This window comes from Festucalex cinctus, chromosome 1 (genome assembly GCF_051991245.1).
Source record: "Festucalex cinctus isolate MCC-2025b chromosome 1, RoL_Fcin_1.0, whole genome shotgun sequence".
In the NCBI taxonomy this organism is placed as follows: domain Eukaryota; kingdom Metazoa; phylum Chordata; class Actinopteri; order Syngnathiformes; family Syngnathidae; genus Festucalex; species Festucalex cinctus.
Window position 1 is genome coordinate 27,902,577 of NC_135411.1, and position 11,800 is coordinate 27,914,376.

The 11,800-nt window shown below is 42.2% G+C and overlaps 2 protein-coding genes across 4 annotated transcripts; one reads left to right on the plus strand and one right to left on the minus strand.

Annotated features, from left to right (window-relative positions):
* Nucleotides 1-33: 33 nt before the first annotated feature.
* Nucleotides 34-5,310, minus strand: nudt1 (nudix (nucleoside diphosphate linked moiety X)-type motif 1). 3 transcript variants are annotated; one of them, XM_077527447.1, is made up of 5 exons: nucleotides 5,123-5,310; nucleotides 4,692-4,772; nucleotides 4,455-4,615; nucleotides 666-811; nucleotides 34-581 (listed from the first exon to the last, which is right to left on the minus strand). In XM_077527447.1, exons 3-5 carry the CDS (start codon nucleotides 4,604-4,606, stop codon nucleotides 409-411), a joined length of 471 nt encoding a protein of 156 aa, XP_077383573.1. In that variant the 5' UTR covers nucleotides 4,607-4,615; nucleotides 4,692-4,772; nucleotides 5,123-5,310; the 3' UTR covers nucleotides 34-408. The 3 variants fall into 3 exon arrangements, with proteins under 3 accessions (XP_077383573.1, XP_077383582.1, XP_077383591.1); XM_077527456.1 differs by lacking the exon at nucleotides 5,123-5,310 and adding an exon at nucleotides 4,848-4,944; XM_077527465.1 differs by lacking the exon at nucleotides 4,692-4,772.
* On the plus strand, nucleotides 5,009-9,962 carry mrm2 (mitochondrial rRNA methyltransferase 2). Its single transcript, XM_077527436.1, has 2 exons — nucleotides 5,009-5,350; nucleotides 5,702-9,962. Exons 1-2 carry the CDS (start codon nucleotides 5,074-5,076, stop codon nucleotides 6,148-6,150), a joined length of 726 nt encoding a protein of 241 aa, XP_077383562.1. The 5' UTR covers nucleotides 5,009-5,073; the 3' UTR covers nucleotides 6,151-9,962.
* Nucleotides 9,963-11,800: the final 1,838 nt, after the last annotated feature.

Genomic DNA, 11,800 nt, shown 5'->3' on the forward strand with positions numbered 1-11,800 from the left:
TAAAACAATCCACGAGTGACACGCAAAAAGGTCTCTTACAAGGTGGCATCGCAGCACTTTATTGGACAAAGCTAGCTTCTGTTAAGATGAAGTGCTTGAGTGCAACATAGGTGTTTTGTTATGAAATGGCAAATTTGCCAATCTCGATCCGCGAATATGAGAGGCTTCACTAAATGGAAATTAAAATTGACAGATAAATGAATTGATTATTATGCCCATCCCGAATTGCTGTGCTATTTTGGTCCAATGCTTTGTTTGCTGATTTATCAGCATTCTCGTGAATTTCCTCCAGTAATGAATGGCAAAGGCAATTTTTGGCACAGTATATTTTTTTGCATCAATAACCGCCAAGTCTTCTCTGAACAGCAACCACTGAGGAATATGACACCTCCCATACAGCTTCACATCTCACAGTTCTTCCACCTCGTCCAGCTTGTAGCTCAGGATGACGTCGTGGCCTTGGAAGTGAAAGTAGCCCACAAATTTCCTCTTCTGCAGCAGCAGCGGGAACCACAGCTTGTCGTCGGCCCACATTTGGTCAAAAGGGATTTTGTTCCGGTCGAACCACTGAGGTCTCATTTCTACAGCACGAGAGTTGAGATGTAAAAGTTTGAGTCATGTTCACAATTAAGTGCTTCATAAAAATGGTGCTACGGAAAGTGTACCTTCGGTTTCCATTGGCTCTCCACTGTACGAGTCGGCTCTAAAAATATGGACGTCTAGCAGCTCTCTGTCACTCTCCATTTCAAATTGTATGTTTCCCACCCTTTCCAGTGTGTCCACTGTGAGGCCACTTTCTTCAAGGAGTTCCCTGACCAAAAGAAAAAAAAATACAGTTGTACCTCGGCTTACAAGTTTAATTTATGTGAAATGAATGGAAATGTTTGATCCCTTTGGCGTGCTAACCTATGCCACCAGACTACAGTGTAATACAGAAATACAGACACATGAGGAAAGTTTCAAAACTGACTTAGCTGTAGTAATATGTCATTTGGCGGCACGGTAGTCGAGTGGTTAGCACGTCCGCTTCCCAGTTCTGAGGTCTCCGGTTCGAGTCCAGGCTCGGACCTTCCTGGGTGGAGTTTGCATGTTCTCCCCGTGCCCGCGTGGGTCTTCTCCGGGTACTCCGGTCTCCTCCCACATTCCAAAGACATGCATGGCAGGTTAATTGGGCGCTCCGAATTGTCCCTAGGTGTGCGTGTGCGTGTGCGTGTGAGTGTGGATGGTTGTTCGTCTCTGTGTGCCCTGCGATTGGCTGGCAACCAGTCCAGGGTGTCCCCCGCCTACTGCCCAGAGCCAGCTGAGATAGGCGCCAGCACCCCCCGCGACCCTTGTGAGGAATAAGCGGTCAAGAAAATGGATGGATGGAATATGTCATTTTTCATAGAGGATAAAGAATATGTAAGCCAGTGATTAGGGATGCTTGATACCTCCCCAAACCAATACCAGACACCAATGCACACAAAAACAATGACATAATTTTAAAGAAACCCCTATAGATCACAAGATATAATTTCCCCTTAAAATTGTATGAAATTGCAATTTTATTTTGTAATTCCTAATTTATAGCTCCTGATTGCAAAACGGCCACAAGAGGGAAGGCAATATTGGTATCAGCTTCCCCCGTGAGTACCGATACCTAGAAAAAAAAGCTGCTTATTGGCCCGATACCTAGTATTGTCCGTCCCTAACTGTGATTGTAGTTCTGTCTACATGTTACTAAAATATTGTCGGCCATCAGGTTAATTCAACCGTGGCTGCCAAAATCGTGATCATAATTTAAATTTGATTAATTATTCAGCACTACCCTAAAACATGTCAAAGTCAAGCAAAGGTTTGTTCTTTAATTTTTGCTGATTTCGCCCAATTTTAACAGGTATTTAAAAATATTTTTCCCCCACAATGCTTAACAAAGAAATAGTTGTACACTTGCGTATTTTCTTTCAATCATTTTCCACTAAGTTAGCATACAATGTATTTAAAAAAAATAAAATAAAAAATCATAATGCAATATTTCAAAAATTAAAAACAGTAAAAATCTCTAACTTGGACACATGTTGTAATACCTTCAAGTCAATGTGGCCATCACCGACAGCACCGACACCATCAAGCCAATATGAGAATTCCTCCCAAACGCAGTGTCACGCTCCACCGTGTCGTTTGCAGCTGTTGTTGAAGCCTTCATTTTTCAACAAGATGGAGCACTGCCCCACTGGCATCTCAGGGTTTGAGCCACGTCGGTGGTTTGGTAGGAGAGATGCTACAGACCACGCACTCTGATCTTGGCCTGCCAGATCCCCATTGTGACTTTTTCCATTGTGTGTGTGTGTGTTGTGTTAAAGAAAAAGTTGATGCTCCACCATTTCTAGCTAATATAAATGACATGAAAGATCAAATAAAAGCTGCAATCAACATGGTGGACCGCGACATTGTGAGATGCGTTTTGTGAGGCATTTTGATATCGGCTTGATGTTGTCCCTGCTGCTGGTGGTGTCCACATTTAGTACTTGTAAAACATGAAATAAAAACTTGAAGGTATGTACCCAAACCCAAACGTAATTAAAATTAAATGTTACAATTGAAAACAATGCTCTTTCATAAAATATACGACTATAACAAAATGCAAAATATATATTTTTAAAAAAAAAATCTATTAAAGGTGCACTCAACAGGAAACCAGACTCTTGCTTCACCCTTCACTAATGGCGCTTTTCCACCGTATTGATTCCACACCGAAGCAGCAATTTTTGTCCCCGGATGTTAGTGTCTCCACGGGACTTTTTCGGGGCCGAGCCGTTCCGTTGTAAGCGCTGTTTAGAACCCTTTCGGCAGCGGTTCTGCAGCGCCGGACGTCGGGGGACTAGCGGGGCCGTAACGTCACCTGTCGTCTGATTGGCCGACAGCAATGCCGCTGCCACCTCAAGCCGTGGCACACGCCCATTTCCTTGTTTTAAGCGAGAGAGGCAGAAGCGCCCGCCGGTCTTCGCCAAAGTCATAAAAATACAGTATATACAATAAATAATAATGTTTTACAACGCTTAACTATATTTATAATTTAAAAGGTACTTGTGGACGAATTTGTAATGTTTGTGGTTTTAAACAACATCGCGAGGCTAGTGGTGTGTTCCTATTCACTTGAATGAGAGCTTCAGCGGCAGACCTCCATTCAGAAATAGCCATCTTCGCGAGCCGGTCGTGAATCGCAATATTTCATCCATGGTGGTCTATATTAAATTGTAAATATGGTACAATGTTGGCGCGACTTGCCACTCGGGAAATGTGATCTCAGATCCGCATGCAATGCGGGAATGCAAGCTTGACATGGACGGTTGAAATGTTGCCGCCCCCTTCTCGCTGTGCGCCAGTTGTAATGGCAAACCGGCGGTTGCGGTCTCGTGTGGTTGCATGAGGTGTGTTGTGGTACCCGGCCGGTACAAGATGGAAAAGCGGCATAAGATTTGAAATCGGCGATCAAAGGGCTGTTGCCTGGAAGACCGTTGGGTTGAGATGGGGAGAAGATTGGACGTGGTCTGGCTTTGATTGACTGCAGTAACTCGCTAAGAAGGACTCGCTAAGAAGGCGTTTAAGGAGGTGTGTATGAGACTTGAGCTGGTGAATGGCGGGGTCGTCTACGTCATAGTCCACAAGTTACTAGGAATGCAACAATAACAGCAATATTGTGATGTTAAAACTGCCACAATATCTCGCCGTCATCATGTACAGTATTAAAAGCAGCACATTGTTAAAAATAAGTCAGGCTGCTTTCAATATGTGGAGTTCTAGCACCCTCTGGTGGCTTTTTTTTTTTTGTGCAGTTTAATTTTCACAAGGCATGTTTTGGCCCTTCTGTGTTTAAAATTCACGCTAATGGTCAGATGAAGGGGAGCGTGATATGCTTGTGAACCGAGTCAATATGTGGAGGAACTCAATGTGGGCTTGCATAAGCAAGTGCCTCAATATTAAGTCTTATTACAGATTGTAGGTTGTTTATATGCATTGCTGTAGTGTGTAGTGTAGTGAGCTTCTTTTTTTTTTTTTTTTTTTTTACAATATTATAACTTTTCTATCGCCAACGACCAACTTCCCCACAATATTGTGATAATTATCGTATCGTGACCTTCATATTGTGATAATACCGTATTGTGATGTTTGGATATCGTTACATCCCTACAAGTTACGGAGGTGGCCACTTCTCGGGTAAGGAGAGCACAAACAGCCAAATTGTCTTTATCCCAGTGTTTAATCTTAAAATGGCGCCAATCACACAGTTTTTGCCCCAAAAGAATGACCGGACATATAGACAGTTGATTTAGTGTTGAGTACACTTTGAAGCTAAGCTTGTGACATATAGCTGTGATGCCAGCCAGTCTATTGCTTAGACGAGATGAATGAAACAATAATGGCTCGCTGAAAACGTTACAAGTGTGCATGCGAATAAAAATACTATCCTCGACCTTCTTGCTCCTTCCTCGACAGTTTCTCCACTTTGGACTTTGCCCCCGAAACCATTCCACTTCCCAGCACCGAATCCTCGCTTCTTCATGCCCAGTAGCACCCTGCCAGGCTCGACCACCAGAACCAGAGTCAGCAGCTTTGAACTCAGCATCCCACCTGTCTTAAAAGAGGAAATGACAACAATTACATAAACAGAAAAAAACATAAAACTGTTTAACCTCGAGAATCATCATCACCTAATGTAAAAGGATTCCCGCTTGGAATGTGTAACACTGAAGCACAATCCACTAGAAACTAGAAACAAATGTAACGGGTTCCTGCACATAAAAAAAATAAATAAATAAATAAATCATAACTTAAATTATATTCGACATAATTTGAAAATTAACTACCTCTTATAAATTATACTGATGGAAAACATAAAAACCTTTAAAGCACGCAAATTGTCTGTTTGAAGAAAACGAGTTGAATGTGAGGACGGAACAACAATGTTATTTTATTGTTTCAGGGGACATATATAGTTATGCACGCCAGCCAATCGAAAGTTGAATTAACACGCATGTGCAGTTCATCACACTTCCTGCTACTTTCCCTGCCCTCAGAATTTTCTTCAATAACATGATTTGTCTCATACACCGGAGATTCTTCTATTCTTCGTGTCACTTACCGAAAAAGAAAAGCACCGCGGAGCAGAGGTGGCTCGTGCGGCAGAAGAACGACCCTTATGTTAAAGCTTCGCACGCCCTAAACTTCCGCTGCAGGAGCGCCTTCAAGTTGCTGGAGATCGACGACAAGTTCCGCTTCCTGCAGCCGGGATGCGGCGTGGTGGACTGCGGGGCGGCACCCGGAGCCTGGAGCCAGGTGGCCGTGCACCGTGTCAACTCGGTGGGCACCGGTGAGAGCATATTGTTAAATTAAGCCAGTGTTTTTTTTTGTTTTTTTTAATATATAAAGATATAACTTCACAGTATTCCCAAATGCTATAAACTATACATCAAAACTTTTCCAATATATAAAATTTAAATAGACATGGAAAACTGCATGCTGTATAATAACAAAAGATGCTTTACAGTTTGAGGTTTTTACAAACTGTTCTGCTTGTGAAAATAACTGCTAGAAACTGAATGATGGTTAGTTAAGCAAGCTAATAAATTACTTATATTTACTGGCATGTCCTTTATTGCTGTGCATTGCGTGTGTGCCTATTCAGATAGCTGAATTAACATTAGTGTGTTTTGAACTGAAGATCCAACATTACCCCGGGGTACAGTCATCGGCATTGACCTCCTAAACATACCACCTCTGGATGGTGCCCACTTTCTGTCCAACCACGACGTCGCTGATCCCTCCACCCATGCCAAGCTGCCTGACCTCCTGCCCGGTGGCGGGGCTCATGTCCTCCTCAGTGACATGGCACCCAACGCCAGCGGCTTCCGGGAGCTGGATCACGAGAGGCTCATCTGCTCGTGCTCGTCGCTGCTGGACTTGGCCGGGAAGATTTTGCTCCCCGGAGGCTCTCTGCTATGCAAATATTGGGACGGCATCCTGGCCCGTCAGCTCCAGGATAAACTCTGTCTCGTGTTTGGAAGCGTTCAGAGTTTGAAGCCACATGCGAGCCGCAAGGACTCCGCTGAGAGGTATTTCCTTGCCAGAAACTACAGGAAAGCAGTCAATATGACGTTTGTCGTTACCTAAGGACGATGTATATTTTTATTATATATATTTTTTGCTCATGGTCAACTACATGGTTACGATGTTAGTTTTTGTACAAGTATTTTGTCCCAGAGAATTCTTATTAAAGTGTGTGTTTTGTTTACATCACATGTCAAGATCCGGTTCTCGAGGGCCTGAGACCTGCATGTTTTTGAGGTTTCTCTACTCCAAGATACCTGATTCAATGATCAGGATCATTATCAGACTCCTGCAGAGGTTGCTTATGACCTTAAATATGAATCAGCTGTGTTGAATGTGGGAAACCTCAAAAACATGCAGGACTCCAGCCTTCGAGGACCGGACTTTGACACCACTACTTTACATGATTATGTCAAACCAGATCTGAACTAGATTTGACATCTATTGCAATCCTCCAGATCTTCAGAAATGTAATTAACATGTTCAGATGTTTATAATGAAACCACATGAGATCAGCTTGTCATTTAAATATAAGAAAATGTTTCCATCCATCCATTTTCTTGACCGCCTATTCCTCACAAGGGTCGTGGGGGTTGCTGGCGCCTATCTCAGCTGGCTTTTGGGCAGTAGGCGGGGTACACCCTGAACTGGTTGCCAGCCAACCACAGGGCACACAGAGACAAACAACCATCCACACTCATAAGCCCACCTAGGGACAATTCGGAGCGGCCAATTAACCTGCCATGCATGTCTTTGGAATGTGGGAGGAGACCGGAGTACCCGGAGAAGACCCACGCAGGCACGGGGAGAACATGCAAACTCCACCTAGGAAGCTTGGACTTGAACCCGAGTCCTCAGTTCTGGGAGGCGGTCATGCTAACCACTCAACACCGTGCCGCCCTAAGAAAATGTTTCCGTAGGATATTTGTTACCAAAATGGGCACAGTTAGAGGGTAATGATAACATTGAAAGTTCTGATCAACTAAGAAGTACTCACTGGTTGTTTGTGTAATTATTTATAATATAATGATTAAAGTGTATTTTTAAATGGTTACTGATTGTTTTTGTATGTGCTGAAATTAGTTCCTCGCCACCACCATGGAGCAGGATAAAATTTTACACTCTGTAATAGTTGTGTATCTAATATAAATATATCCTGTGTATATGTATCATATTTGAAGTAGCTATACACACTTTTAGTAAACTGACAAAAGAAATGCTACCCATAATTTATAAAGTTATTGAAATGGGCAATGGGTGATGAAGTAACATAAATAAATAAATAAATAAAAATTGTACACAACTGGAAAAAGCAATACAGTAGTAATGAATGAACAAAGAATAATAAACAGAAAAGTGTTAACCTAAACGTTGCTTTTGAATAAATAGTAGCTGCACTTTGTCACTGTCATCAATAGGTGGCACTGTTGAGGCGATAATGAGGGGCTGCAATTGCATCCCTGCAAACCAAACAGTGTTGCACCACAAGCTTAGCAATATGTGCAGCTTTACAAGAAGCATATGCCCGGAGAGCTCCACTGAACCTCCTAGTTGGCCCACAGTGTTTGTCCTACACACTCACTTTGCTGTTTGCCTTGCGAGGAGGAGGAAAAACATTTACCGGCACCACTCATGCTAATAATTAGCACCGGCGGCCATGTAGAAATATCTCACACTGTCATTGAGAGCGAATGATGAGGAACCCTAAACATATTGCATGACTAATGGCAAGGAAGGAGCACAGTGGAGGAGCTTGGCACACAGAGAGTGTCGCTGCTGTCAGCCAAAGAGAAAATATTAGCAGTCCGGTGCACGCGTTGCCTTGAGACCCGGCACAACTATACATGGAATTTATTCTCATGCAGTAGCTCTCAGTTTTGCTTGCTTTTCTATTTGGAAACATTTTTCCCCACTGGAAACAATTTGAAGTGATCCGTTCAAAGGTCCCATTCACACTTAACATTTCTATCCATCATCCAAGTGTAAAAAGAAGTGTACTGTTGTACTTGGTAGAGGTGAAATGATTCATTGATAACCAGTAATTATTTGGATAACCACATTTTCATTTAGAAACCTTGTTTGATTTAAAATTGTCCAAATACTTGGAATTTCAGTCTCTCAACAGTAAATATTCTCAGATGTCTGTAGAGGCGTACATCCACCCCACCAGCAAAATAGACCTGATAACAACATATGCACAAATTTTGTCCATAGTATTTTTGTCATACATCTGGTGAGAAAATGCATGGTCCTATGTGGCCTCCAGTAGCACTGATGAAGAATTGTGGCCCCCTCCAGCATTTAAGTGCCCATCCTTGCTCTATACATACTGTATGTATGTATATATATAATGTACAATGTTGAAATTCTGGCTCGTATTAGAGATCTGGTTGGCTATATTTTATTTATTTTTTTGTTGCTGTAAATCATACTCTGGCATAAGTTTTGTACTGCCTAATGCAAAAAGTTTAATGATACCGTTCAAGCAGACCAAAGCAAGAACATCTTTTTATTCATTTATTAATTTGAAGTTGATTAGCCATTTGTCACTGGCTGTGCACAAACATTGTTTCTGGTCAGCTGAATGCGAAGCCAGTGCTGCCTCATTCACAGCTTGGCCCCATTTCGACATGCTGCAGAGAAAACATAAAAAAAAAAAATGGAGTTTGATGAGCTTTAAATTAAGCAGGCTGTTGTGTTTGTTGTGCCACAAATGTGCGTGACTCTTCCTACAAAAGGCGAGAGCCGCCATTTGGGAGCGGCTTTTCACATCCTCAGTGAGGGATTGAATGGAGCTTTGTCAGTGGCAGAAGAATGCAGAGTCATAGCATTGTTGCCTGTGTGTTCATAATTTTAATGTATTTTTATTTTTTACTGTATGTGTGTTTAGTACTTCCTACCTTAAATACCTCAAATAATGTACGCGTTATGCTATCATGATCACAAAATGTATGAGCCTTTGCAGCAACATCAACACAAAGTTGATGTATTCCACTAGGATTGTGAGTGAACTGGAGGCTATCCCAGCTGACTACTGGGACTGGTTGCCAGTCAAGCGCGGGGCACAATATGGACAAACAAGCATTCACACTCATTTTTACAATGATGGAAAATTCTGAATTTTCAATGAATCTACCATGTGTAATGTCTCCATGCATGTGCATATCTTCCCCTAACAGCCCAGGTTAAACTTGAGAATGAGCTCAAGATTTGGGCTGAACGATTATGGAAAATAATCTAATTGCAATGTTTTTTTCCCACCAAAAATTGCGATTGCGATATCATATGTGATCATTTTTTTTCATGGTCCTTTTCAATGAATTTTTTTTACTTTTATTTAATTTATAATAAACACTATCAGTTCTATTATAGATTTGTTTTTTTCCCTCCTTCTTCCATCTTTCTTCTTCCTTCTCCTCCCCTCCTCCTCCACTATTTCTTGCAACAAGGAGCCGTTTTGTTTCAAATATTTATTGAAGAATTGATGGCTTGCATTCAGAGGAGTGCTCAAACGCAAATCTCCAACAGCAGACTGCAGTCGGCTCGCCGGGGGCACGGCAATCACACGGGCAGAGGCGGGGTTTTACTTCCGCGTTAGAAAAGTAACCAGTGAAACACTTAATATTTCATAAAAGAATTACATCGCCATGGTGTCAAAGGTAAGATTTAATCATTATATGCTTATAGTTAACTTTTGGAAGGGCTTGCAATACAGTGGTGTAATCCCTTTAATAGTAAAATATTGTTAAAAATCAATTTAACAATTCCATTTTAAGATATAAAACTTGACAAATAAAAAATAAAATGTCTTTCAAATGAGCCAGAGGAACTGGTTAGCACACGTCCGCCTCCCAGTGCTGAGGACGCAAGATCGAGTCCAGGCTTCGACCTTCCTGGGTGGAGTTTGCATGTTCTCCCCGTGCCTGCGTGGGTCTTCTCCGGGTACTCCGGTCTCCTCCCACATTCCAAAGACATGCATGGCAGGTTAATTGGGCACTCCAAATTGTCCCTAGGTGTGCTTGTGGGTGTGTGGATGGTTGTTCATCTCTGTGTGCCCTGCGATTGGCTACCAACCAGTTCAGGTTGTACCCCACCTACTGCCCGAAGCCGGCTGGGATAGGCGCCAGTGGCCCCACGACCCTTGTGAGGAGCAAGTGGTTTTAAGAAAATGGATGGATGATCCAGAGGAATAGTAAAAATAAAGGTTTAAAATTTTACAATTACTGAAGTATAATTAATAAACATAAATTAATATTATAAATACCAAAGTGTGAATCTAAGTTCTTTTCAATGAACAACAGTACTGTAAATAAATAAATTAACAATAGTTGTTAACTTAGTTTCTTGTGCAGTTGTTTTTCAAGAATGTAAAGCATACAGTGCGTTGAGCTGAAAGTTTGAACCCATGTTGGACTCAAATATACTAAAAATGTCAGTTGGAAGAGGACATGACACGAACAAAGAGAATAATTTGGTTTAAATTAATCATTTGAATGTAGCCTACTCGATCCCGATATGGTCTGTAATGCTGGCTACATTTTGTTATTTTAAATATGGTCACCAGTAAGGATGTCCCAATCACACTTTTTTGGACCCGAGTCCGAGTCACCTCATTTTGAGATGGGACGATTCCGAGTCCTGATTCAATACTTTGGCATATTATTAAGGAGTATTTTTTATTTTATTTATTTTTTTACAAAACTACCCCGACATCTTTTATATGGTGAGTGGACAGTGGTTAAACTAAGTAAAGCATTTACCCCCCCCCCCCCCCCCCCTTTTTTTTTTTTTTGGCACATCTATGAATTACTCAAAAGGCTATTAGCCCATTATTAACCAATATATAATTGTTTTACAACAGCTTTATTTTATTTTGAGAACCTATTGTAGCTGTTATAAAGCATGCTACTTAACACAAATACACTTTAGGAAGAAAACAATACAGTAGATATGTGTGTGAAACAAGCCAGCTTCACAACAAACAAAAGGCTGCATTTCAAGAGCAAGCAAGCAAGCAAAATGTATTTAATCTTACCTTATCATGACTTTGGGTCAGGACTCGCACCAGTCTAGACTACCGACCCGGGCGGGATTTAGCGCCACTGCTAGGTCCGACCCTCCGAATTCGCGCTAGGCTAGGCGCCAGGCTCCCTTTGAAGGGCGTCCAGACTCCAATGTCGCCCCCGCAGCTGGATTCGCCGGGACGAAATGAAGTGCACCCGCAGCTGGATCCGCTGGGATATTTTAGTGCGTGAAGTTTTGCGCGAATGGGTGACGTCAGTACGCTAGTGAACGTACAATTTTGCATTAAAGTGCGCCATGGAAAATCGTCAACTCTTCCACTGCCGCACACAACTTTGAAAGATGTGCTTCAGAACCGAAACAAGGCAGCATTTGATTTTACGTGAATCGGTGCTCGGAAGTACCGACCCAAATCGGTTCATACCACAAAAATTACCGTCATCAGTACCCTTCCCTACAGACCGCCCTCTCCACCTAGAATCAAGAATTTCCCTGACTTCGCTCATCATCGATCAGCCAAGGAGGAGGAGGGACCATCGGCGGGGTCAGTGGCCTGGAGACAACTGGCTTGATCCGTGAAATGTGGAATACTGGATGAACTTTGAGAGTCAGTGGGAGCTTGAGCTTGACAGAGACTCTATTGACCATGGACTCGATTTTTAATGGGCCGATGAAACGGGGATCCATCTTC